This window comes from Leuciscus leuciscus (assembly GCF_965113295.1).
Source record: "Leuciscus leuciscus genome assembly, chromosome: 18".
Classification (NCBI taxonomy): domain Eukaryota; kingdom Metazoa; phylum Chordata; class Actinopteri; order Cypriniformes; family Leuciscidae; genus Leuciscus; species Leuciscus leuciscus.
Genome location: NC_138742.1, coordinates 19,937,011 through 19,959,411, shown reverse-complemented (window position 1 = coordinate 19,959,411; position 22,401 = coordinate 19,937,011). Strand labels below are relative to the sequence as shown.

The following is a 22,401-nucleotide window of genomic DNA, read 5'->3' as shown; positions in this document are numbered from 1 at the left end:
TGGTTTGGGGAAAAATCGAGTGAAAGTGGTTGTTCTTCTGACATTTGAATTTATAGAAAATAATAAGAGCTGGGTAGCTGAGTACAACACAATCAAGTATGATGTTAATTTAAGCACAAGTTTATTCAAAAGCATATCTTCTATGTTATAAAACAACATTGATAGACAAGATACAGTTTTAAAAGCTGTGTGGAAGCAGACTAGACAGCAAAATGTAAATGGCTTGTCTTTGACCAACCATCAGTCTCATTTGGCCATGTCAATTAGACTCTGTAGTGATGTTGGAACCCAGGTTTTCTCGCCTTGGACGAAGACAACTCCACGCTCAATGTAGATGACTATTCTGCCAAATGTGAACAACTGTTTTCCCATATGCCGTTTGGCTACCAGTGGCATGAAGACGATGCCGTTCTCCTCAGCCTTGGCCTGGACTAGATCTTTAAAGTTGGTAGGTACAGCTGTTGGTACCGCTGCGGTGCCTGGTGGGCGTGTGGCAGAATTCTCCACTTCACGGCGCTCAGGCAGAGGCTCGCACTGGAAATCTTTCCTTCTCTCCGTCTGAATCAGATATGCAATGTTCTCTCTTGCACCAGGTTGCATATACCCACCTGCAACAAAAGACATAGGTGAAGTTGAAGGTAGAATGAGACACCTGTATAAATATGTATAAGCTATAAATATGTTTAGTGGACTTCTAGAGCGTGACTGACCTAATCCAGAGGCAACAGCACGATTCATAATATCAAGGGCCTCGTTGAGTTTTTCTTTGACCAATGGGTGACTGAGCAGATTCTCTGAGAATAAGCTCTTCCAGCCAAGATACCATTTAGTGATCTCCTCATAGTTTGGGTTGTTGCTGAGCCAGGAACACAACACCTGCAACAGAAAACAAAATAAACTTTTAGTACTTAATTCAGATGTAGGAGTGCCACTGAAACGTAAAATGAAGAAATCATTTTAATTAATTAATTAAAAGTACATAAATAAACTTGTAATTTATAATAAATAAAATATATGACAAAATAATTCATGCGTATGAATTAATGTAGTTCAATGTAACAGTAAAATAATAAATAAGAAGATCACATTTTAAACTTTAAATATTTAAAATATAAAATATTTAATTCATGTTTAAAATGGACAGAGACCCTAAAGGGACATACTGATGAAAAAGAAATATTTCAATGCTTTTGTGTTCTATTGCAAAAGATTTGCATTTCCACAAGAAACTTTGCATACACTCACAAAACCTTGATGTTCCCCCAAGAAACTTGTGTTCTTTGCGAGTGAACGCAAAGTTTTTAAGGGGAACGCAAAAGCATATTTGACATCATTTTTCCTCCAATCTCATTTTTTTCCTTTACCATGTCCCTTTTGTGATGTTAGTTAGTTAAATGTAACAAAATTAATTTTATTTTTAAATGCAATTTAATTTAGATTTTTTTAAAGCACTGGCCAATTGCTTTTCTTAAAATAAGTTGATAAAAAGAAAGCAAAAGGTGCACCGCAATTTGAGTACGTATGCACTATTGTATGGCATTTTGTAATATAAATAGTGAGTAGTCTGTTCACACTTAAAATTCCAAAAAGCAAAAGTGTACTTTTTTATTATTTTTTTATTGCCCAGATGACACACTTCTGTATTCTTTTGACTGATTCTAAAAGACTGTTGGACTGACCTGTAGCCATTTGGGGAAGAAATTCTTATCCAGCAATCCAACCATGGAGGAGACAGAGAGCATCCCCTCCCAGTCCATCACCCAGTTGAACGGCTCCAGCAGTTGCTGATGAGGATTCACCACCAGCTCTCCTAAACATAGAGCTGCAACACAGTAGCAAAACCTTCAGAGACTCCCTCAGACTCCAAAAGTCTGACACTGCAAATCTAGCAGATAAGTGCATACCCAGTTTGGGGACGATATTTTTGACCATGAAGGCTTCCCAGGCCCCAGGTGTGAAGACCTCTCTCCAGGGTTGCAGAATGAGTCTGGCAGAGGAGTCGCTGGGGTGCCAGCGCTGCAAAGCATGAGCTAGTTTGCTGCGGATGGGGGCGTACAGCGGCTCAAGACGGGTTTGCATCAGGGGTAGCCAGGGATGAATCCATGAATGGATTGGCACTGTGTCGGTCAGTGGGTTCCAGTTGTCCACCTATCCCAAAACAGACAGAGAAGTTACATCTTGCATGGACACCCATACTTGTGTTTACCAAAAAAGAATTACAGTACGCATTGGTCAATATATTCAGCACAAACCTCTCTCTGTAGTCGTGGGAAAATAAGCTGCTCCAAAACATTGTCCAGAATCCACAGCGGTAATACAGGAGCCCAGCATTCCACACAGTCCACCATGGGCCCCACATTTCTGGGCTGCCACTGAGACACACAGGTCCTCATGACTGGAACCCACACTTCCCATATCAACCTGCACAAAAAACTCCAGCTCAAGTCATCTGCTTCCAGAGACACACCACATACACACTCTCGGAAATAGTTTACCTGTGATAGGCGTCCATGTTAGAAGTGTCTGGTCCACCGTGAAGAGATTGTGTGCTTTCAAGAATGGCCCTCCATTGACCGACTTCCTCTAAACCATCTGAACAGTCCTATAGATAAACAGAGAATGGACCTCATTAATCAATCTGACGTAGAAACGAGCACAGATCCGAGCGCAGAAATCATCTTTCGACAGGGTTCACGTGTGATTTATGAAACATTCATACGCTGCCAATCCCATCGTACGAATGATAGTACGTTGATAAATGTGGCAGCTGAAAACAATCATCATTTGAATAGCCCATAAAAATTCAGGATTTAGAAGCCTTAAATATCGCTAAGTAAAACAAAACATTTACAAACATAAAAACTATAAACTAGGCTATTTTCCCCTCAACAACAAAATCTTAAAATTTAACAGTATTCAGAATAGAACAAGAATGAAACATTTTTATATTAAACAATAAAATAAAACAAATTAATCTATAGTGGCATTCATTATAAACAACATAGGCTAATGGGGTCACCTGTTGCCATGTTTGCCATGTAACATTTGGTTGCTAAACTATATATTAATGATTTGATCGTAGCCACCGCTTATGTCCATATTGATAAATTCCAAGTTTTAAGTGGAAATGGCCATACGCCCAGTTTTCTGTCGTACGTTTGTTTCACAAATGAGACCCAGAGAGTGTAAATAAGTTCAGAGCTTACACACAAGGTGAACACAATAATAAGATCATGAATAAAGAAATATCTAAGCAGGCATTCCCTGTATACACTTCATATACACTACAGTTCAAAGGTTTGAGGTCGGTACGATTATTTATTTTAGAAGAAGTCCCTTATGCTCACCAAGGCTGCATCTATTTGATCAAAAATACAGTTAAAACAGCAATATTGTGAAATATTATTACAATTTAAAATAACTGTTTTCTATTTGAATCTATTTTAAAATGTAATTTATTCCTGTGATGGCAAAGGTGAATTTTCAGCTTCATTACTCCAATCTTAAGTGTCAAGTGATCTTTCAAAATTGCTGATATGCTGCTTAATAAAAAAAAAAAAGTTTACCTTCAGTGGATCCCAGCTGCGAAGCTTCTCTTTCAATAGAGGATGCACAACAGACACAGCTAGATCTCCCAAACCCAAAGTCTTATACTCCTGATAGAACTCTGTCTGCAGCTGCTGGAAGACCTTCGCACACTCCTGAAGGCTGAGCGCAGAGCTTCCCTCCGTATCGCCTGCTTCAAAGCTCTCCACCAGGTTCATCACCTGCTCTAGCCGACCAAGAGACTCTTCCTCCTCTGCCAGCCGGATCTGCAGGGCGTCGCTCTCATGGGTCAGGGTCACCACAGTGTCCTTCTCATGCTGCAGACGTCGTGCACTCTACACACACAACGCAAACCCACAGACCAGTCAGGTGAAATAAGCGGACAGGAATTTTTTCAATAAAAAAATGGCTCTATGTATCCGTCATTGACCAAAACAAGAATTTATTATTAAAGGTGCAGTAAGCGATTTCTGAGAAAAGCTGTTGAAAGTGGATCGGACCGAGCAGCACATCACATCTGTAGCCAATCAGAAGTGGGGGGCGTTTACACTTATGATGGGGGAGGAGGGAGAGTGAGCAAGAGGGAGATTTGAAGTCTGTAGGAGAGATGGCTGAGAGACATTACAAAAGAGAAAAGGTCAGAGGAATATCACTGGAAAAAAGAAGGTTATGATCAGACAAGAGCTTTAAGACCTGCGTTAATTTGAGAAAATCTTTCCAGCGCTGGAGAGACCTAAGCAGAAAGGCCTGAAAATGGATGCAGAGGTTGTGTTGTTTCACAGAACCAAGAGATGCTGTTGTTGTAATGTTAGCTATAGTAACAGGACAGTTGTGAGTGTCATTGTTTGTCTGGAGTTGGTGTGCCGCTGGCGACCCTTGCTTGTATATATACTTGTGTACTGTTCAACGTAAATTTTTTGTTCTTTCTTGTCATTTGTTCGTCATCTTCGCTTTATTTTTCCCGAAGCATTATTTTACTTCACTTCAACTATGATAAAGAGACACCCACTCTTGCATTGCGTGTTCGTGAATTTTGGGGAGGGATGTGTTTGTTTGGGTTGATTTCAAATATCAACAGTGTTTCTTAGTAATGGCTTACTGCACCTTTAAGTGAATTACGTGATTAAACATAAGTAAAGTATGAAGGGTTAGACTGAATGTCCTACTATGAGAAAAAAATATAGAAAATTATTCATATTTTTTCTCCTACACTACAGCTCTCATATTCTGGCACAAAGGAGCACCCAAGTGGTACACCACATGAAATGGACATTTACAAATACTAAAAACGTTTAAAATATTAATTATTTATATTGCATACGATTTTATGATTAACATTATATAATTTTTTTTACTTTTTGCTAATTTACTGTCGGTTTAGTGCAGGTGTATGAGTCTTTACCTGTAGGATGTCTTGCTCAGTGAGCTCAATGAGCAGTTTGAGGTTGTGTTCCAGCTCCGGGAGAGCGAAGCCAGTGCTCTTCTGCTCTCGCGCGCTTACGCTCAAAGGGGCCTCCTCAGGAACACTGTGCTTCTGACTCATATGACTGTAGCTATGATACACCTTCTGCTCTCTGCCCGTCATATCGATCACCTGGAACACATGAGGGATGCGTTCATTGTTTACTCTGGGATATATTTAAATGGTTATTAGGCCCTATGCATTATTCTAATTGTTTTGGGCTCTCACCTTGACCTGAGCAAGTTCTCCAGCAGGTCTGCTCATGCTCTTGTTGGCCAGTTTGCCATAAGCTTTCAGCTCTTCCACAGACTTGTAAGAATATCTGGGCTTTTTCTTTGTTGTTCCCGGGTCTTTACGCCATTGCCCCAACTCTCTCTGAAAATCCTGAAAAGATGGAATGAAGAATAAAAGGAAAATTGAAGCAGAGCTAGTAAAACAGTTTGAGGTTTGTGGACCTACCGTTGAACTGTTTAGTCCGAAGCTTTTGTTTACTGACCAAAAGAGAAAACTATGGAGTTTTCTCCATGCAAGTATTGCTTTAGGTCATTGAAATAGCTTATCTGGATATGTGGATCTTTTAAACAACAGTAATGGAGAATCTGACTACTGAGAATAGCAATCAAAACATAGCCATGTCATAAAGCCAATAAATTATACTATTAACATTTTTTTGAGGGTTTTGCAGTTTTGTTTAAATAGTTCAGTTTATTATTTTTAATAAAGTTATACAAATAATAGTATTTTTAATAAAATAAAAGAATAAAATGGAAGAATAAAATGCCTGATCCAGTCACTATCATTAAAATTAAGAGAATTTTTCTAAAATAATACGGCGTCTCAAACTTTTGTATTACACTCACTGTCAGATTAGGCACTGGTTACTTCGTTATTGCTTATGATTGCCCGCGTGGCTGTGAGCATTTTACGTTCACTTTCGAATGATCAGCAATTCAGGGGCGGCAATTGCTTGAATGGTGGGTTCATTATTATTCTTAATGAAAAACAACAACAAAACAGTACAATGACTAAATATTGCCAAATAGGTGCTTTTACATATCGCTTTGAAACCAAATCTTCCGCCATCGTCTTGTCAGTCAGTTCGCCTAACCCTCTTCACGTGATAAATGAAATTTGCCTCTTGCTGCTGATTTATGCTGCGACTCTCATTCGGCTCAAGCTGAATTGAGCAGACACGTTCAGTTTTTAATTGTAGTGTCTTTTCTCAAAGTAAATTACTTTTATTACGATGAAAAAATCTAAATGACAGTCGGGGGCTGTGCCTCTATGGGCAAGTGATGTGACCATAGTCCGGCTGAACACCGTGGAACACCGGTAACACGGACTTATCACAGCAAGCCTAGTATATATTGGCCAGACAGCACCAAAACCACTCGTTTTGTAGTGTAGACTTACTTGCTCCTCCTCTTCCTCAGAGTCTACAACAGGGAAATCCTGCAGGGATTGCTGGGTCCTCTCATTACCATATGCACCAACCGCTCCCTTCCCCTTCCGCAGCTTAGCTTCAATAGGATTCACAATACCTGCAGACAAAGATATTCACATTATGTAAGCACACAATGCATAACATAATTCACAATAAGCTACATACACTAAAAACAGAATACTGTGGTATGAAATTAAGGACTGAAATGGTTTACCCTGAGCATTTTTGCCCAATCCTTTTCCTGGAACGTAACCCATCTTCTGCAGCAGTTTTTGACCAATGCCTCGTGTGTGTTTCTCCCAGGATCCCAGGTCCTGCCCTGTTCTAATACCGCCTGCAAACCTCTGGGATGTCTTAAAGCTCCCACCCTAAAAAGAATTCAAAGACATTTACTATACAGTTCAAAGGTTTGGGGTCAGTAAGACTTTTTTGAAAGATTTAAATACTTCAGCAAGGACATATTAAATTGATCAAAAGTGACAGTAAAGACATTTATAATGTTACAAAAAATATATACATATAAATGCTGATATAAATGCTGAATAAGAAATGTTTCTTGAGAACCAAATCAGACTTCTGTAGGATCATGTGACTGAAGACTGGAGTAATGGTTGATGAAAATTCAGCTGTGCATCACAGAAATAAATCATATTTTAAAATATATCAAATAGAATAATATTTAACAATATTACTGTATTTTAGAACAAATAAATGCAGGCTTGATGAGCATAAAAGACTTTTGAATGGTACTGTATGAAAACATATTTGGACCCAATATTCAAAGATGCTGCTGTTGTGTAACATCTCAACATACCGTTTGGAGCTTTTTGGGAACTGCAGTGCGAGGTGGAGGAGGAGGTGCATCTCCACTGTCATTGGAGTCATCTGAACCCTCCTTCTCCACTTTCTCCTCAGCTGCAGTCTTTCGTATGCCACCGCTCACAAAGTTCACAGGAGCTGTATAGTCTTTCGCTCTGTGTGGATACAAATATCAATACTGAATGCTGAATTTATTATATGGCAAATAAAATGATATTCATTCACTACTTAGTCAACAAGGTCTCTAGCAATTTGACAGCTGAAACATTATCAACAACAACATACCTTTTCCCCCCAAAGCTGGGCCGCTCATCATCAGAGTCATGCTCTGCCCAAATCCCATAAGTCGCTTCTTCTTTAGTCTGTCTGTGTCTGCGTCTGTCTGGGTTGAACTCATTGGCCAAGTCCCACTCAGTCACCTCAAACTTTTCAATTTCCACACCATCCTCCTCCTCCTCACCTCTACGCCCATACAAATGGGACATAGACATATCTCTGTTGGGATGAAATAAGAATGTTTAAGGCCAGTGGGTTAACAAACTGGGGTCTGAGGAGGAGGAATAACATTAATTAGAGAGTACTAGGAGGGTCATGGAGAAGTTTAGAAAAAAAACTGTGTAACGAATGTAAAGATTAATAAAAATGAAATAAAATAAACATTTAAATAAATACATAACACAACTACAAGTATTATAGAGAGTATAAAATGTAATATAGTAACTATATACTCACATACTTATAATGTAATATTTAGCCGTATAAATTGAGGCATTAACTTATACACATATGAAAATGTCGAGCTGCCTCTTAAAATGTTAGGATGTGTGTCCCTCGCAAGAGGAAGATGATATTTGGGGGTTCGTGGAGTCTAAACGATTGAAGGCAAAACATAGTTTACATAAAGGAGAATCCGAATAATATGTTGACCGTAATATTAGAACGCCACGCAATCGTTATCAAAAAACATTCAGGTTAGTTAGCTTAGCAAAGCTATTTATAATGTAAACAAAAACACCTGCCTTCTTTCAAAGCATTTTTGTGACTTTTGTCAAATAAGAAATAAACACATTTGTATTGAAATAACAGACAAAACACATAAAAAAGATATATATATTTTTTACCCGAAAATGCGGTTCCACACTGCCAGCAAAAGTGCATCCAAAAGCAACTTCCTGTTGTAGCCGGAAGTAGAGCTGTGACATCAGAGGGACGCAGAGGTCAGAAACCCTCTCTTACAGCCATCTTGGATCCTGTGCCCTGATCTAGTGAGTACTTCTGTGTTACATCTACTGTCATCCAACGTTGCATTCGTGCTTTTGGCCTCTCATTTACCACTTGCATTGATGCTTTAGTGTTCCTCTGTACTAAACGGTAAAGATTTCTTTGTTTGACTTCTTTATTGAGGAAATATCTTGAAAACAACCGGCAGACTGTTCAAAATGGGGGAGCGAGACGCACCGCAGCTCGCTTTATGCGAGGACTTCAGCCGAGTGCTTTGTATCTAACGAAACGATTAAATCGTGTGAAATGTATTATTATAAACAAATACAGCAATGTTTGTGAGCCGTCTGTAATGTAATAGCTAAAATAGTTTCCATTGTGTGGGACAGTAATCACTGATTTGAAGGTTGATCTCGCGTATTAAATCGTTTAGAAACAGAGATACACGTGCTATGATAACATTATTACATTATGAATGCTCAACTCGTTTTGTCCACGTTGTTTTGTTTTCGTTTGGTTATAAGTTACTCATACACAACAGCAGCGTGACAGTGCTGCTCTGTGACACACGTGAAATGTGCATCATCACTACACATGCACCAATGAACGGCTTGTAAAACAAAGTTTTTATGTCGTTATGATTCTAAATAGGCCATACTATGTATGTGTGTTGATGTAACGGTGAAGCTCACAGTTTCTGTACAGTGGACTTGTGAAATGTTTTATCATGCAACTTAGCTATCTCGATGCTTGTGAAATGTGAACACAGCTTAATTCAGCTGATAGCAGAGGCCTACAGGAAGAGGCCTGGTGCGCTGCTCTGGTTGAATACTAAAAGCCACATGAACACAAAGACCCAGACTAAAACTTCTTATTGGCTTTCCTTTTACAAAGATTATAATGTGCTATATTATCTCTCATTTCTGTTGCAGTCCAGAATGCCAGGCGAAGCCACAGAAACTGTCCCTGTTACAGAGCAGGAGATGCAGCAGCCCCAGGCTGAGACGGGTTAGTAACTATCTTTAAATGTGCATGTCTGACACTAAAAAAAAAAGTTGTGTGAGGGGTCCTGGAGCTATATTGTTTTTCACTTTTTAAAATGTAAGGCAGATACTGGAAGGTTGATCAGTCTGTTTAGGGTATTTTTGCACCTGTTTCAGATTTCCTTCATGTTTCTTTTATGGTACTCTACCAGCTGTTGTAGAGACTTCACAAAGCCAGTTTCTCTCGTTGGAGGGGTGTCATGTTGTTTTGTTGGGTGGGGTTGTAGTTTGAGTCATCTTTTTCTCCACCTAGAGGTTTTTAAGTTAATTTGCTTGAGCCCCTCCCTGTATTGCAAATATACACTAGTTTTATAAAAGGGAGAGTTCAGACAATTTTCATGTTGGTCCAAACCTGTATGACTTTATTCTGTGGAACACAAAAGATGATATTTGTCCCTACAATTAGAGTTAATGCAACTTCAAACAACACTGGAACCATTGGCTTCCATTGTACAGACAAATAAAAAAACCTTTTTTTAAATAAGCCCTTTAAATACCTGCTGTGTATGATTTAAGTATATAGGCTTGTGATTGGTTATGAGGTATTGACACACAACAATTGTTTTTGAAAAATAAGAGTGATCCAGGACTGCCTTGCCCAACAGTAGTTTAATATGGTACTTTTTGTTTTGTTTGACATTGAAAGCACATGCATCCTTGAATGTTTTAATGAAATGTGGGCAACGCAACACTGCATGAACGTTTTCCTAACACTTCATTGAATTTGAGTGATCTCAACCTGAATATTTATACAAAAATAATTGATTTTTTTTGTGTTAGTATTTTGTAAAGTATTTTGTTCTTTTTCTGGAGAGATTTATTGTGTTCAGTAATGTATTTGCCAGATCTTCATAAGGAGAACCATGAATACAATGTTTACAATGTAAGAAGTCTTATAATGATCCTGATCTTGAGGAACACAGTCTTTTCTGTTCATATCTTGAGTACAAGGTTTTTTAATTTTACAATGGAAATGTTAATTCTTGAATTTATGTAGCAAAATTAAGTTTTGTAAAGTACACTTGATAAAGCACACGCATCTCGGTCAAATATTTGACAAGTTTAGCCAGTTCAATCACGGGTATGGAACACTATCTCTTGGATGGTACACTGATGGTAAACTGCAGTTATGACAACATGGGGAAGAAATATTATTGCTTGCATCTGTTACAAGGAATAACAGAGGCATCTTTGTCAAGGGGGAGACAAGATAGGTTGAACTAAATATCTTTCTGTTTTTCACTAGGCAGAATGCGTAGTATTCATGTTATTTCTCCTCAGATTACTAATTAGGAGCCTAAAAATAACTAGGAGCCAAGGATACAAGAATACATTCTTTGACTAAAGTTCACATATTTCCTGATATCCTGACTGGGGTTGTGCCGATAGACAATATGTTAATGTTGTTATCAGACTAGTATTATCAAATTAAAATTAGGACCTACAATTAATTTGCCTTCCCTAATTTCATAACATCACCACATAACCACACTTGCGACACCGATTTATGAGGATTGTGGACTCAATGATAATGTTTGAATTTTGTCTACAAAATTGAATTGGAAGGTGATCTATTTACAAATTGTCAAGAGTGCTTCTTATAAAAAAAGACACCTCAATATTATACAGTTGTTGTTTAAAGGAACACTATGTAGCTTTTCAATCTTCATAATATATTTCCAAGACTCTTGTGATGGTACATCGACTTACAATAGGTTGAATGACACGTCTGCCATAGCCTGACGGGGTCTGTATCGTTTTTACTGGCACTACGTAACTTCGGGGTTCGGGTAGTAACCCTAGCACAAAAAGAACTACAAAATTCGACTGCTTTACGGCATACGTCACTTCCCCCACCACTTCCTCAAATTTGGACGTGAGAGGCTAACCAGCGTTTATTTTCAGCTTTCGTGCATATGTTTTTGTCATGGGGGCTGTTTACACCTGGCCACTTCATGCGTTTTCTCAGATCGGATAGCTATCTGATCGTGAAAAGACCAGGTGTAAATGTCCTCCGAAACGCATTCGAGACGGATTTGAATCCGATCGCTCAAACCACTTCAGGAGGAGGTTTGAGACGCATTCCAGATGAAACTGGACAAGTGTGCATCTGGTTGTTGAAACCACATGTGTAAATTGTACTCCTCCCAAAAATGTAAAAAAAATAAATAAAATAAAACTTGTGCGAGCGTGTTATAGTCTATAAATGTTATTGCCAGATATGACGACGCTACTGGAACACGCATTAGCGCAGCTGAGCATCGATTCATCAAGGCAACGTGCAAGCTATCGCAAATCAAAGTGAAAGTAAGTCGCAGACGCTTAACACACAATCTTCATCATTAAAAGTAAAGAAACGAAATGATCTTACCAGTGCTGTTGCCGCTCTGATTTTGATTTAGAAATTTTAGCTGATGATCAATAAAATGCAGCTCATATCTGTTGCTTTCGGTGACGTGCACTCCATTAAATATGCATATAGCGTGAGAATTGAAGATCGGATTTAACCCTCTGGGGTCTGAGCTGTTTTCTGGCCCTGGAGATTTTCTGACATGCTCTGACATTTGTGCTTATTTCTGTTACTTGTGACATTGTCATGGCTAAAGTCTTATTACACTGTATTTAGCACAAACTCTGCTACAATAATATATCAGCAGCATGTATGTAAAAGTTTGTAGTTTTGAGATAATGACATTTATGCGTGGTTTGTGAAAATACCAAAAAAAATTGTCACTGAAATAAGGCCATGTAACCCATACTGATTATTTCTTCACAAGACTTTTGAAAATTGTATGACGTAGCCTAGAATATTTTCTCCAAAACTATGTGAAAATCACCCTGACTGCTCATTCAGATAAGACAATATATTGATTTAAAATTTCTAAGACGTGTTTTGTGTGAGAAAGCCAAATGCGAAGAGGCGTGATCATCTCATGAATATGTAAGCCTTCAACACCTGAGAAAGACAGACACTCCCCTAACTGCCCCATTAGGAGCTATCAGGCCCTGTCATTCAGAGCAACCTTGCACAAAGAATGAGGAGATTTAAAAAAGAATGGCTTTTAGATTGTTTGGATTTATTTACAACACAACATAATCCAAAAATACACAACAAATGACAAAAGAGCACATTGAAAACAATGATCCAAAGACAGAGACCTTTGTGCCATTCCTAAAAACATTGTACATACCTTTCATTTCCAAGGTGTTTGATTTTCACTTTACCATGTTCATGTACAGAGACTCATGTGAATGTTGAAGTCAGCAGGACTCAGTTGCATCTGGTCCCTGAAAGAAAAGAAAAAAAAGTGAACATACTGGTATCAAGAGAAACTAGGCCTGCACGATTTTGGGAATACATTTTAGATTTTTCTGGTTAAAATTGCTTTTTAAAATTCACAGAATACACACACACACAAATGTTTCCAACAATATATAATATAATGAACACCATGTTTGTTGTGCCTTGTAGGCATAAGCTATGTGCAGTACTGCATAAAATAATTATAACAATAACCTATAGCAGCCTATAAATCTTCCAAAAGATTTCAGTAACAATGCTAGAGAAAAATATATTGATTATCTTATGTTACTTCAAATGTTTCCATTCGTTATGATGATATGAAATGAGATAATAGTAAAAACATAAAGCCTAATGTTTGGTGCATTTTTCCTTTTAAACGCGATCGCGCTCCAAAATATGATACATTCAAACCCACAGCGCGCTCCAAAATATGATACATTCAAACGCGATCGCGCTCCAAAATATGATACATTCAAACGGGATCGCGCTCCAAAATATGATACATTCAAATGCGATCACGCTCCAAAATATGATACATTCAAACGCGATCGCGCTCCAAAATATTAAACATTATGGTTATATATATCTATGTTTGAGCAGATATCCACAAACAGTATTTAACAGTAAACACGGGTCTAAATAGTATAATATTCACCATATATCTAGCAACAGTTCAACTGCAATGTGAAGTTTATGCAACAATACCATAAACTAATAAGTAAGAATTTCTTACCTTACATCTTTCTTGTCTTCAAATCTCCTTCTTCTTCTTCTGAGTTAAATCCAATGTAAGCTCAGACGTGTCTTCCAAACTCGACGAAAAGCAGAGACTTGTGAAGTTTTTTGGTGTTTTGTGTTTGAGGTAACGAGGGCGTTCGCGTTCCATGTGGACGATTTGCATGTGAATCACTTTTGCGCGAGTGGGCGTGGTCGAATTAAAAGTAATTAGCAAGCGTTTGAGATACTGGACATCCTGTTGGTTTTATACAAATTACTTAAACAGAGAATATTTGTTTTCAGTTTGAATCCGATCATTTAAAAGTACACACTTAAATGTGTATAAAGGTATATGGCTCATAAATGTGTGACAAGTATTCGCTGAGTTTTGTTTCAGTTTATAGACGTGCTCAAGAAAAAAAAGTTCACCGCGACGGAGAGGCAGAACGCACACCCCGTTTATTTTCTTTATTTTACAAAAGCACAATGTTTTGATTTGATTGTAAGTGGACACATACAAAAGTAGAAATATCACAAATTCTTTTTTTATATTTCTTTTTTCTGTATGACCATAAATGACGGAGTAATTTAAGTTTATTGTGCTACAATGTGAAGAAAATCCAGCAAAACGCGGGGCGCGTTTGCCGACCTCAGAGGGTTAAATCCGTTTCGCAAAAACACATTTATGTGACCAGGTGTAAATGGAATCGTTTTGATAAATCAGATATCCGATCTGAGAAAACGCATTTAGTGGCCAGTAAATAAATCTCTTATTTGTAAACTTGTTTGCATTCTATGTTGTATGTTGTTGCGCTCGCTTGTAGTATGTCATTTTTTTACGATGCTGTTCATTCATCCATTGCTGATAATTAGACCAGTCCAATAATTTCCACATATGTCTAGCTAGCTTTCGATTATCAGAGCTGTTAACAGACTTTCTAACAAACACTCATTTCTCTTAAGTGTTTTTTGCGTTATGTTTTATTGCCTAGCTTGCCTCACGAACTAGTTTGCCAGCTGAACTCAGGTGTTGTGAGGTGTATTTATCACGTAAGTTAGTCCTGAGGGATATCAGACGACGCTATTGACGTTGATTCTTGCGATTATCATGAGAACAGTTTTCAATATCTCACATAAATATCAAGACATAAATAAGTCTAACGTAGAGGTTGGGGGGGTTGAGGGGTATTTACGACAGTGCAAGGATCCACAGCGACTCTAGGGGTCGCTGTTTGACAAAAACACAATTTCTCCACAGTGTGCCTTTAAGGCAAGGCGAAAATTACAGTTGTCCATTTAGTTTCCATAGCACATTAACAAAACATTTAAAGGCCACTAAAAATACAACTACAAATTATTTATAATATTGCTAAAATAATATATGCAAGGCAGCTTAGAACACCGACTTAAAAGAATACTTGTTTAACAAGAAATATTGATTCTTCTCATTGTTTCCCTATCATTAATGTATAATCCACAAGAGAAAGTCAGATGCCAAAAGCTTGGTCAGTTTTTTGCTTTCACGGAATAATTAACTGGTTTTAGACACTTTCACCAGCATTATTCTTGTGCAAAGTTTGCAAATTGTATGTGTGATATGCGACATGGCATTTTTCTTCATCACCAACTTGATCTTTGCTTGCGAAATTATTCTAATTTCCCATGATGATAAAACAAAGTAAACAATTAAATGAGCAAATAAAATGGTTTTACTATAGTGTATTTATGTAATAGTGTATCGGCTAAGGCTTTCTTACAGGCTGACGATAGGACTATATGACTTGGAGTAGGCAATATTATAGTTGCTTTTAACTGGGTGATTGTCCTTTCAGATTTTTTATATTTGTCTATGTAAGACACTTCATGGTAAATAAATGTGCCTGTTTTTAGATGTTGTTCGTTGCCAGTGCCTGATGGTTCACGCATGTGCAGTTGAGTGGTTTTTACACCTTAAGTCTTAACAAATCTTAACCAGATTTCATGGTGTGTTTGATTTTGCTTTAATAGCGATTGTTTTTGTGGAACAGTTTAACACTTGAACAATGGAAAGCATCCCTTATAACCAGCATGGATGTGACGGTTTTACATCATGCAACTTTTTAATTGCCAAAAAAGTCACTCTAGCATTTTATTTCCATTAGCCACACCTGCTGCTGCGGCCCCTACTCCCTCTCAGGCAAAACCTAAAGAGGGCAAAACTAACCCCAAGCTGTCCTCTTCTCACGCCACCACTCCTAAGGCAGTTCCTGCTGGACGCAGGAAGCGCTCCTCTCTATCTGCCTCCTCAAGCTCCCCTACCTCTCCTAAATCTGCCTCTGGCCCACATGCTACCCCTCCATGTTCCCCTTTGGCCTTCCCTCCAGCTGACTCTCCTGTAGCTTTGAAAGCTGAGCAATCTGCTCCCAAGGTGGTAAAGGCTGGCAAACAAGGGAAGCAACAGAAAATGAAGAATTTTAAACCTGCCGAACATGAGCAGGCGCCTCCCTCTGCCTCCAAGCCTGCTCAAGAGCCTGCACCAGTGGCAGCTCTGCCATCTCTTGCTGTACCAATTCCAGAGGTAGCAAAACCAGCAGCTAATGCTGATGCTTCCCCTGTCTCTCCCAAAGTTGCTGTGGCTCCTGTGGCCTTTAAAGTGACTTCCAAATCTGCTGTCCCAGCACCAAAGTCATTTTCAGAAGCCGTGGCCAACTGTCCAGCCAAAGTGGCTGAAACCCCCAAGTTTGCCTCTGAAGCTCCAAAAGTAGCAACCCCTGCTGCTTCAGAAGCCAAGACTACTTCACCTTCAAAAGCAGCCGAAAAGACTGGCCCTGCCCAAGTGCCAAATGTGAACCCAGCCACTGATGTTCCATCAAAACCTGCTCCTCGGGTTGTGACTGCAGAATTTGAGGATGATGATCTCCCACCTCTCTTACCACCTGAGAATCCTTTTGCAATGCCTACTTTCCCCCCCATGCCACCTAGTACAATTTCTGTAGTTACCCCAACAGCTCCTAAAGCTGAACCTGTCACCTCCAGTAAAGTTGAATCTGGCCCTGCCCCTAAAGCAAAGGTTGCTCCTAAAGCTAAGCCAGTTCCTAAAGTTGAACCTATCCTCACCCCTAAAGGAGTGACTACCCCTGTACAGAAAGCAGCTCCTGCACCTAAAGCTGAGGCTGCCCCTAAGATAGAGGCTGCTCCTGCACCTAAAGCTAAGTCTACCCCTAGCCCTAATGCTGAGCCTGCTCCTGCCGCTAAAGTTAAACCTGTTGCCTCTCCTAAAGCTGAGGGGGTGGCCCCTAAAGTTGAGCCTGCTCCTGCTGCTAAAGTTAAACCCGTTGCTCCTCCTAAAGCTGAGGTGGTGGCCCCTAAAGCAGAGTCTGCTCCTACCTCTCAGGTGGAGCCTGCTGCTAAAGTTGAGGCTGCTGCACCTGCCGTTAAAGTTAAGCCTGCCCCTAAAACTAGGTCTGATCCTAACTCTAAGGTTGAGCCAGCTGTTTCCCCTAAAGTTAAAGTTGAACCTGCACCTGCCCCTAAAGTTGAGGCTGCTGCCCCTTCCCCTAAAGTCAAACCTGCTGCGCCTGCACCTAAAGTAGAGGCTGCTGCCACCAAAGTTAAACCTGTGCAGGCCCCCAAAGTTGAGGCTGCTGTGCCTGCCCCTAAAGTAGAGGCTGCTGCTCCTCTCCCTAAAGTAGAGGCTGCTGCCACCAAAGTTAAACCTGTGCCTGCCCCCAAAGTTGAGGCTGCTGCCACCAAAGTTAAACCTGTGCAGGCCCCCAAAGTTGAGGCTGCTGCCACCAAAGTTAAACCTGTGCAGGCCCCCAAAGTTGAGGCTGCTGCGCCTGCCCCTAAAGTAGAGGCTGCTGCCACCAAAGTTAAACCTGTGCCTGCCCCCAAAGTTGAGGCTGCTGCCCCTTCCCCTAAGGTAGAGGCTGCTGCGCCTGCCCCTAAAGTAGAGGCTGCTGCCACCAAAGTTAAACCTGTGCAGGCCCCCAAAGTTGAGGCTGCTGCGCCTGCCCCTAAAGTAGAGGCTGCTGCAACCAAAGTTAAACCTGTGCCTGCCCCCAAAGTTGAGGCTGCTGCCCCTTCCCCTAAGGTAGAGGCTGCTGCGCCTGCTCCTAAAGTAGAGGCTGCTGCCACCAAAGTTAAACCTGTGCCTGCCCCCAAAGTTGAGGTTACTGCCGCTTCCCCTAAAGTCAAACCTGCCCCTTCTCCTAAAGTTGAGGCTGCTGCGCCTGCCCCTAAAGTTGAGCCATTCCTTGCCCCTAAAGTTGAGCCAGCACCTGTTCCCAAACCACTTAAAGCCCCATCCATACTGGAACCAGTCATCAAGAACGACAAGGGTATCTCTTTCTGTCTGTCTTTGCTTTCTGCGTTTGTTGTTGTTGCCAAATAATGTTGTCCCCCCATAATGCTTTAGGGTCACATTATCAGTGAAAGTAAGCCTAATAACTCCAGGATCTGAAAATCATCTGTCCTTAGTCTTTGAGTGAAGTTGAATTTTCAGAAAGTAGGAGCATGGGCCAGTAACTGAATGTTTTTTGAGCATCAATATGGATATTGTTCAGCGTTTCAATGTATAATTGGAATTTACTTTAATTACTTTAAAACACACTGCAAGATAAAATGTAAAGTTAAAGTATTTATTTTGATCATTTCAACAGTATTCTGGTGAAAATGGGTTCTGTGTGTATAATGGCAAATCAATGTACTGTATGTTTTAGGGTCTGGCACTGAATCTGACAGTGACGAATCTGTTCCTGATCTTGAGGAGCAGGACTCTGCACAGACACAGACACAGCAGGCACAGGTAATATTATTTTAAACAGCATCCACCTGTAGGGCTGGTCCGAATACCATTTTTTGAGATTCGAGGCTTCGGTAGTAATCAACACCGAATATTGAAAGCTTTGGTAGTAATCAACAGGGGAGGGGAGGGTGGGCTGGGCTGGGCTGAACATATTCTTCTCTCTAATATAGGCAGGAATCTCTGTGTGTCTGTTTGCATTTTGATTATGTCGAGAACCATTCATCCAATTGCTGCGGACCCAAGGGAGTGCAATATGGACACTCGACACATTCAGAATGAATAAACTACAGAACAGCGCGAGCAGAAGCGGTGCGCCTCACGCGGGCAGGGCTTGTATGCTCCGAGAACGGACACTGCGCTAGTGATACAAAACACACAGGTCTGTTAAGAGCAATACTTTTAATAAGTTAACTCAACATTTTTCTGACAAACAAATCACTCCCAAATCAGAAATGAGCAATTAGCAATAAGGTAAGCTATTTAAATAAAAGAACAAAAAATAAATGAACGAACTTTAATAAATAAAGAACACAGTAGCATACTTTCAATAACAGCATCACACATTTCAATTAACAAGCAGTTTAAATAAAATAGAATAAATTCCCTTATATAGAATTAAAAAAACTGCAATAGGCTAAATAGAACAAGGTAACATTAGGCTGGCTAACGTTCACTCGTGGGCGATTTTGCTGGGGCATATGACGTTGAGTTTTAAAGGGGTCATGAACTGAATTGTTTTATTATTTTATAATGTTGCCTGGGGTGCCCTTATAATGTTAGTATGATTTTTACATCAAAAATTGTCATAATTTATAAATAAAAGCCATTTTTCCAAGCCTGATTTCAGCCTCAGATTTGAACGCTCTGTTTTAAGGGGCGTGTCTGCTGTGAGACTGCAGTGCAAACGCCCACTGCTGTGATTGGCTGACATGCTTGCATATGAAATAGCTAGTATTATATGAACTCTCTCGAAAACTTTTACTACGTTTTTACTATTACAGCTATCGCGATTAACAAATCGTGAAAAGTATCGTTTAAAGCATTATATTTAAATCTATTCCATCACATGAAAGGTTGCAGCATGATGAGCACTGACTGAGCAGATGACAGACAGTCTGTTGATCGCGTGAATAAAGATCTTATCATTGCAACGCAATTTTTGCACTCTAACAAATGCTTACACCAAATCACAATGCAAACACGATGTGAATACACAGTAAGAGCTTCGTTGTGTAGTGTAACAGTGTCATTATTTCATCACGAGTTTGGTAAGTGTCCAGATAAGCTCTCGCGGCTCGCGCTGTGCTGTTTGATTGACAGCTTGGGCGATTGGAAAGGGATCGTTCTTTGATCGCTTTCAGTTTAAAAAATATTATTTTCATAATTCTACGAGAAATTATGTGAAGTTGATCGTTTAGTCACTGATGCATAAACAGTATTGAACGATTTTAAGAGAAATATCTGAACTTGAATAATTACACGGAAATCACTGATCGCAGATCAGGCATTAGAATACACATGGTTACTTACATGTTGCTGGCAGATCCGTGTCGGGAAATTGTGATTGACTGATTTAATAAAGTTTAACCATGCTGGAATCCGAAGGAAGCTTATGCAGACTGTCTTCTTCCACAAACAGGCACTGCACAATATTTAGTAAACAGCATGTTTATTGCTTGGAAGTAGCTCGATCCGGTTTAGCAATTATCATGTCGTCCTATGTTATTTAGCATGTTTGGGTGAATCGGTGGGCGGGGCTAAACAGGCCGTGTTGAAGTAGGCGTTGATCTTCTTTTGTGGAGGCGGTGTTTTATCCTCTTTGACGTCATAGTTCCCCACTTTGAAAAACGAGTCGTTTGCTGAGCCTGATGTCTATAAAAGCTTTTATTGGACTAACAAGGTAGTTTTCAGTTCTGAAACTTACAGGATATTATTATAGTATGATGATCTCTTATATGTCAAAAGCTCAAGGAAATTTTGATTTCTCAGTTCATCACCCCTTTAACAAGCTCCTATATTTCGCAGTAGATTAATTTAGATTGATAATAACGGGTAAAAAGGCTAATACATTTTGTTTCAATTATTCTATTTTGCATCTGTATTTTGCCAGATTTTTGTGTAAACATATGTAAGCACGAATGAGAACAGTTTTGAGGAGGTGCTGAAAAAAAAAACTCATATTTGAATCCCAAAATTTAAAATCGAATACCAACCCACCGAACGAATATTCGGGTCCAGCCCTATCTACCAGTAGCATTATTTGCCCTCAGCTTTTTCTCACACCACTTCTTTTTCAATTTTACATTGGTATGAACTGAAATTGCATTACCTTTCTGTAGCTTGCAGCTGCAGCTGAAATCGATGAGGAACCTGTCAGCAAAGCAAAACAAAGCAGAAGTGAGAAGAAAGCCAGGAAGGTAGGTCATCCTCAAACCAAATGAATCTGATTATAACACCAAATTCAATAAGAACGCATGCACAGTTGTTTAACTGTGCCCTTGTTTCACTTTGCTAGGCCATGTCCAAATTGGGGTTGAGACAAGTTGCTGGTGTTACCAGGGTAACCATTCGCAAGTCCAAGAACATTCTCTTTGTCATCACCAAACCAGATGTCTACAAAAGTCCAGCTTCAGATACTTACATTGTCTTTGGTGAGGCCAAGGTAAAGATTAGAAAAAAATTGGTTTCTTGTTTAAGTTTGGTGTGCACTCCTGCTATATCAGCCCTGTTTTGGTTGAAAACTAATTCTACAGGGCAACCTTTCCTGGTTATCTCGGCCTAAGTGACCTCTCAATGATGATTTAAACAGTTTGACTTTCGTTCTTCTGAATCTGATGAAGCCAAACTTTCTGTCCTGAAAGGGGAAACATTCGCAATGTTGTGAGGAACACAGTGAAGCTTACAAAACAAACAAAAATCTGGATTGTTTCTGCTGTTTTCAGATTGAAGACCTGTCACAGCAAGCTCAGTTAGCAGCTGCAGAGAAGTTCAAGGTTCAAGGAGAAGCCGTTTCAAACATCCAGGAAAACACACAGACGCCCACAGTACAGGAGGAGAGCGAAGAGGAAGAGGTGTGCATCAACACTGTTGTGATTCTAACACAGAATAATACTGCTTTCATGAAAGGTCTTGTGCTGATGTATTCAACAAATGTGAAAAGTAATTGTCCTCATTCATTGAGTGATTTGATTTACCATTTACAGGTTGATGAGACCGGAGTGGAGGTCAAGGACATTGAGCTGGTCATGTCACAGGCCAATGTATCGAGGGCGAAGGCTGTGCGTGCACTGAAGAATAACAATAACGACATTGTCAATGCTATTATGGTGAGTTAAACTGATATTGTCTCACTTTATGCAGTTAATTGCATTTTACAATTATGTATTACTATTTCAAAACTCTTCTGTGATGAATTAACATATGACTTTCGTTCTTCTGAATTTGTCGTGAAGCCAGTTCATTTGTCCTGAGAAGAGCTCAGGCTTTAAATGCTGTGTCATAATATGAAGCAGTCTTACTCGATTTATCTTTTTGTCTTCACAGGAATTGACGATGTAGATGGAGATCAGGGACTGGGTCACAATAAGATGTTGCTGATTTGATCTACACTATTGTTTGTACAATTTATACCCAAGAGAAATAAAGGAGTGGATTGAAGAAATTATTTATGTTGTATTTTGTTTATTTTATACTATTGATGGAAATTTTCATTGTGTGGTGAATTTGTCCAGAGAAGCACAAATCATTATTTGCATTGAGTAAAGGTATGAACTAGCTCCTATCTCTGTCTGAGGATGGATCTTTGCTGTGATTAAAGAAAAAGTTCTGGAGTAGCTCTTGTCTTTCTTCTGGAAATCAGCATATTAAACTGTGATTAAAGAAGACACATGGATTTCTTGGACTATGTCAGTGAAGATAAATATTTTTATATATACATATACATAGTGTGTGTTAATCTGAAGTTAAACCTGTTTCCTGGTTGATTTAATTTAAGTCTCAGTTTAGCCCTGGAGTAGCTCTAAGTCTTCCTCCATTAGATCATGGTCATCTGGTATGTTC

General features: G+C 39.5%; 2 protein-coding genes across 5 annotated transcripts; one reads left to right on the top strand and one right to left on the bottom strand.

Moving 5' to 3' along the window:
* Nucleotides 1–104: 104 nt before the first annotated feature.
* tfip11 (tuftelin interacting protein 11) lies at nucleotides 105–8,467 on the bottom strand. Its single transcript, XM_082144443.1, has 14 exons — nucleotides 8,393–8,467; nucleotides 7,557–7,766; nucleotides 7,267–7,426; nucleotides 6,667–6,820; nucleotides 6,422–6,549; nucleotides 5,237–5,392; nucleotides 4,949–5,140; nucleotides 3,567–3,881; nucleotides 2,496–2,602; nucleotides 2,253–2,421; nucleotides 1,905–2,148; nucleotides 1,680–1,822; nucleotides 711–876; nucleotides 105–608 (listed from the first exon to the last, which is right to left on the bottom strand). The coding sequence occupies exons 2-14, from the start codon at nucleotides 7,760–7,762 to the stop codon at nucleotides 247–249; spliced, it is 2,502 nt and encodes an 833-aa protein (XP_082000569.1). The 5' UTR covers nucleotides 7,763–7,766; nucleotides 8,393–8,467; the 3' UTR covers nucleotides 105–246.
* naca (nascent polypeptide associated complex subunit alpha) lies at nucleotides 8,452–22,006 on the top strand. Of its 4 annotated transcripts, XM_082144447.1 has the most exons (8): nucleotides 8,452–8,536; nucleotides 9,425–9,500; nucleotides 18,257–18,342; nucleotides 20,682–20,759; nucleotides 20,858–21,004; nucleotides 21,285–21,413; nucleotides 21,546–21,668; nucleotides 21,886–22,006. In XM_082144447.1, exons 2-8 carry the CDS (start codon nucleotides 9,431–9,433, stop codon nucleotides 21,898–21,900), a joined length of 648 nt encoding a protein of 215 aa, XP_082000573.1. In that variant the 5' UTR covers nucleotides 8,452–8,536; nucleotides 9,425–9,430; the 3' UTR covers nucleotides 21,901–22,006. The 4 variants fall into 4 exon arrangements, with proteins under 4 accessions (XP_082000573.1, XP_082000572.1, XP_082000570.1 ...); XM_082144446.1 differs by lacking the exons at nucleotides 20,682–20,759; nucleotides 20,858–21,004; nucleotides 21,285–21,413; nucleotides 21,546–21,668; nucleotides 21,886–22,006 and adding an exon at nucleotides 15,698–17,313 and having other exon boundaries at nucleotides 17,458–18,314; XM_082144444.1 differs by lacking the exons at nucleotides 20,682–20,759; nucleotides 20,858–21,004; nucleotides 21,285–21,413; nucleotides 21,546–21,668; nucleotides 21,886–22,006 and having other exon boundaries at nucleotides 15,698–18,314.
* Nucleotides 22,007–22,401: the final 395 nt, after the last annotated feature.